The 4,738-nt window shown below is 36.7% G+C and overlaps 1 protein-coding gene across 1 annotated transcript; it reads left to right on the top strand.

The window, feature by feature from the left end:
* The first annotated feature begins 2,595 nt into the window (after positions 1-2,595).
* On the top strand, positions 2,596-4,177 carry LOC126690058 (uncharacterized). Its single transcript, XM_050385194.1, has 3 exons — positions 2,596-2,728; positions 2,854-3,177; positions 3,426-4,177. Exons 1-3 carry the CDS (start codon positions 2,596-2,598, stop codon positions 4,175-4,177), a joined length of 1,209 nt encoding a protein of 402 aa, XP_050241151.1.
* The last annotated feature ends 561 nt before the right edge of the window (positions 4,178-4,738 follow it).

The raw sequence follows: 4,738 nt of genomic DNA, 5'->3' as shown, positions 1-4,738 counted from the left end.
AAGAGCTGTCCCAGCCCCGTGGCTCGACAGCAGCTCGACAAACAGGTATCTGTCAAGGTTTATGAAAAATAGAATTTCATTTCTGTTTTGACTCTAATCTGTGATTATGTGTTTGAGCATTCTTTTCTCACAACCCTAGACATATAAAAAGATTATTTTAAGGGCCGTCAAAGGTGACACAAGTTACACAAGTGTTGAGCAAAGTTTGTTCAAACAAATTGTGACCGAAGACAGAATTTGTTCTAGTTCATTGTTATTGTGAAGAAGTTGTTGTGTTTGTGCACTGTAGGGTTTTGTGATCAAGCATCTTCTTGATCTTCATCATTGGGATGAACTGAAGAACTTTGCAGCCTGTCCTTCTCTAGTTGGTGATTGAAGTCGCGTACTGGGATTCGCGCAATTGGTTAGTCACGTACTAGGAGCCGTGCATTACAAGGAGAGATTGTCACTACAGAATCAGACCAATTAGGTATTGGGGTAAAGGTTCAAATGTAGGTTGGTATAAGGTACTGGGATTCCTTTACTTGTAACCACTTGTTGTGATAATAGTGGATTTTCGGGAGTGGTGATCTTAAAATCATCCGATGAGGTTTTTGCCGTGTTGGTTTTCCTCATTCATAAACAAATCACCGTGTCAATTTATTTTCTGCTGCACTTAGTTTAATTGGTGATTTGTTTGTGCTACCACCCGTTTGCATGTTAGTTTGATTAATTAATAAACTTGGCTAATTAATCAATTAATTCATCACAATGGGTCAATTCGTTTTTGGCCTATCAAAATATAGAGGAAAAGGGTTAGGAATCAAAATCCCTTAATGAATGCTATAAAAAATTTAGACTCTAGTTTGTAAAGACACAAGATAGCAAAAAATAGATTCAGTGATTTACCCAAGAACATGGAAAGAAGAGATGACGAAAGAGAAGACAAGTAACTGATATTCTATTAAAATTATACAAATGGCTAAGATTAAAACAAGTAAATCTAATGGCTAAGACTTACGAAGGTACCACACCCCCTAAAAAGAAGAGGTATACAGGAGAATGATCCTCTAAAAGTATATGATGTAGTTTTTCCTTGGCTTATTGTGGAAAGCAGTAGGTATACTCTATTGAAGTAATCATAAAATTTTGCATTTTGTAGATGTAAGGATACATTTTTTCTTATGTTTTTGTTCTTACAAGACGCTAAGAACAAAGTAAATAATTAACAAAACAAAAGTAGCAATACTATATATATGATAGATCAATAAAAAAAAAACCCTCTTAAATAACACTCCTACTTGGACTAGAGTTTAAGACCCACTAAAACTTAAATAAGCTTCCAAGACTTTAATTCCCACTAAAACTCATATTAAGGTTGTTTAGATAGGCTAAAACTCTAAAGAATTCCAATAACACTTAAACTTCTAATCCAAATAGGAAATCTCTTATCCTTTTCCTTAACTGATAAGGAGACTAGAAGTTAAATATGAATAATCCACAAAATAACTCTCACATTACATCTTTTATTTATTTTCTTTGTAGATATCATAATATAAATTAATATAACCTTCAAAATAAATTAAATAATTCATCAATTTCACTTTAGAACCAATAAAATTAAATTTAAGTGAGGCGGGTGTTACATTCTCCCCCTCTTATAAAATTTTCGTCCTCAAAAATTCAAACGTACCTAAATTTACTAGTGCTTTAATCTTAATAGGGTCCACTGTAATTCCATCTCTAGAGATCATAAATCCTAAGAACACCACTTGATTCAACCAGCACTCACACTTTCTCAATTTAGCATGCAACCTCTTGTCTCTTAAAATTTGCAAAACAATCCTCAATAAAATCACTTAATCCGACCAAATGTCACTTCTTAAACTTAGCTTATAATTCTTATTTAACAAAAGCGCCCCAAGGAAAATACACTAGGCCGTAAAACTCAAAGCAACATGATATGCTCCCAACCAATCCATATTATATTGTCTACTATCATAACCGCACAATAGTTTCATAGACTCAACAACCATTGTTTCACTTCATAAGAAAACAAAAAAAAAAAAAAAAGATGGTACCTAACTTAGATTCCTCAGCATCTTGCCCCGTAATGGCAAGCACTCTTCCTTGGATTTTTGGTCTTTGATGCACATCATTAGGCTCAACCATTGGCCCACTCTTCAAATCTGGGCAATCTTTGATAAAGTGTCCTATTTAGAATCATGTTGTGTATGTTTGGATGACTGGAATAAGAATGACTTTGGACATGTGGGTCAGCAGATTGCACGATTGCAAAAAAGTCTTGAGTGGTTGGAGTTACAGCCTACGTCTCCCTCAATCATTACTGAAATTCAGAAAACAAGAGTTGAATTAAATTGTTGGTTGGACAAAGACAATGCCATGTGGTTGCAGAGATCTAGAATTAACTAGTTTCAGGATGGGGATAGGAACACCAGGTACTTTCACTCTAAAGCTTCTGCTTGATTTCAAAATAATATAATAGAAGGTATGGAGGATTTGGGTGGTACTTGGCAGGCTGATATGGGCATTGTATAGGGTATAATTGTGGACTACTATTCAGCACTATTTTCATCTTCACATCCTACGAATTTCATGGAATTAATTGATGCCGTAGAGCCTAAAGTCACCAGTGCCATGAACCAAATGCTTCTTCGGGACTTCCAGGATGGTGAAGTGAAGAAAGCCTTGAAGCAGATGTATCCACTGAAAGCACTTGGCCCAGATGGTATGCCTCCTCTCTTCTATCAACATTTTTGGCCTTTAATTGGTAATGTTGTCACTAAAAAGTACTTGATTTTCTTTATTTTGGAATTATACCTCCGAATTTTAATGAAACCCATATTGTTTTAGTTCCTAAAATTAAAGAGCTAAAAAGAGTTACTGATTATCGCCCTATTAGCTTGTGTAATGTTGTTTATAAGCTAGCCTTAAAGGCGATTGCAAATAGATTAAAGAAGATTTTGCCAGCTATCATCAGTGACACTCAAAGTGCCTTTGTGCATGGAAGATTAATTATTGACAATGTTTTGGTGGCTTTTGAAACTATGCATCATATCAATATGAAAAAGGGAGGCAAAAAGGGGGAGATGGCACTTGAAGTGGATATGAGTAAAGCCTATGATAGGGTGGAGTGGGGCTGCCTTGATAAAATTATGGATAAATTGGGGTTTAAAAGTAGGTGGAGACAATTATTGTTGACATGCATCTCTACGGTTACTTACTCTATTCGGATTAATGGGAGACCACATGGACATATAGTACCATCAAGGGGAATAAGGCAGGGAGATCCACTATCCCCTTATCTTTTTTGTCATGTGCTGAGGGCCTATCTGCTTTGATTAAGAAGGGGGTTGATGATGGTCGACTTGAAGGTATTGCTGTTTCTAGGGGTGGACCCAAATTATCTCATTTATTTTTTGCAGATGACAGCCTTATTTTTTGTAGGGCATCCTTGGCAGAATGTGACTCCCTACAGAGTATCCTTCAGGTTTATGAGTGTGCTTCTGGCCAACAATTAAATAGAGCGAAGACCTCCCTTTTCTTTAGCTCTAATACTGATCATTCAGTTCAAGAGGAAATTAAAAGTAGATTTGGTGCTCAAGTCATTAGACAACATGAGAAATATCTTGGTCTTCCCTCACTGGTTGAAAGAAAGAAGCGCAACACTTTTAATGACGTAAAGGAAAAGCTTGCTAAGAAGTTAGCTGGTTGGAAGAAAAAATTGCTTTCTAAAGCAAGTAAGGAAATCTTGATGAAGGCAGTAGCACAGGCAATTCCAACTTATACAATGAGTTGTTTCAAACTTCCTGATACTTTCTGTGAAGAATTGATGAGTATGATTCGTAATTTTTGGTGGGGTCAAAAACAGGATGAAAGAAAACTAAATTGGATGAGTTGGGATAATCTTTGCAAGCCTAAAGTAGATGGGGGTATGGGTTTTAAACAGCTGAAACCTTTCAATTTGGCTTTACTCGCTAAACAAGGTTGGAGATTGCAAATGGGACAAAATTCTCTTGTTTATCATGTCTTCAAAGCAAAATATTTTCCTACATGTGATTTTGTTGATGCGTCACTTGGTAATAATCCATCATATGTATGGCATAGTATTATGGCTTCCCAAAAGATTGTGCAACATGGACTGAGATGGCAGATTGGTAATGGCTTCAATGTATAGGTGTGGAAGGACAAATGGCTACCAAGCTCCTCCACTTTTAGAGTTGTTTCCCCAAGGCTGAATTCCCCAATGGATCTTCGTGTTTCTGAACTTATTGATTCGGAAAATAAGTGCTGGAATCTCCATTTATTGCAGCAGCTATTCTTGCCGTTTGAGGTGGAGGAAATAAGAAGTATTCCACTTAGTTCTTCTCTTCCCCCTGATAAGCTAATTTGGACAGGCACCTCTAATGGGATGTTTACTGTACGGAGTGCCTATAAACTTGCTTTGGAGTGTTCAGGTAATTGTGGTGATGCTTCTTCTTCGGATGGCAGTCACTTGCGTTGTTTTTGGAAGAAACTATGGCGGCTACCAACTCCTCATAAAGTTAGACATTTTTTATGGAGGGCTTGTAGGGATATTCTTCCAACAAAATCGAATCTCAAGCGACGAAAGGTGTTAACTGAAGATCTTTGTGATGCTTGTTTGCTAGAGCCAGAAACTTCAGGCCATTTATTTTGGTCATGTCCGTGAGCTAAAGCAATTTGGAGCTGTGCAAGTTTTTTTGAGTCGGTTCCTGCA

The sequence above is a fragment of the Quercus robur genome, chromosome 6 (assembly GCF_932294415.1).
Source record: "Quercus robur chromosome 6, dhQueRobu3.1, whole genome shotgun sequence".
NCBI lineage: Eukaryota > Viridiplantae > Streptophyta > Magnoliopsida > Fagales > Fagaceae > Quercus > Quercus robur.
Note: the sequence above shows the minus strand (reverse complement) of the source record. Positions and strands in the feature narration are given on the sequence as shown.

Excerpts from the sequence above, each read along its gene's own strand:
- LOC126690058 (XM_050385194.1), top strand. The coding sequence starts at position 2,596 with ATGGAATTAATTGATGCCGTAGAGCCTAAAGTCACCAGTGCCATGAAC. Across the intron at positions 2,729-2,853 it reads GAAAGCACTTGGCCCAGATG|TTCCTAAAATTAAAGAGCTA; the intron begins GTATGCCTCCTC and ends ATATTGTTTTAG. Across the intron at positions 3,178-3,425 it reads GGATAAATTGGGGTTTAAAA|ATGACAGCCTTATTTTTTGT; the intron begins GTAGGTGGAGAC and ends TATTTTTTGCAG.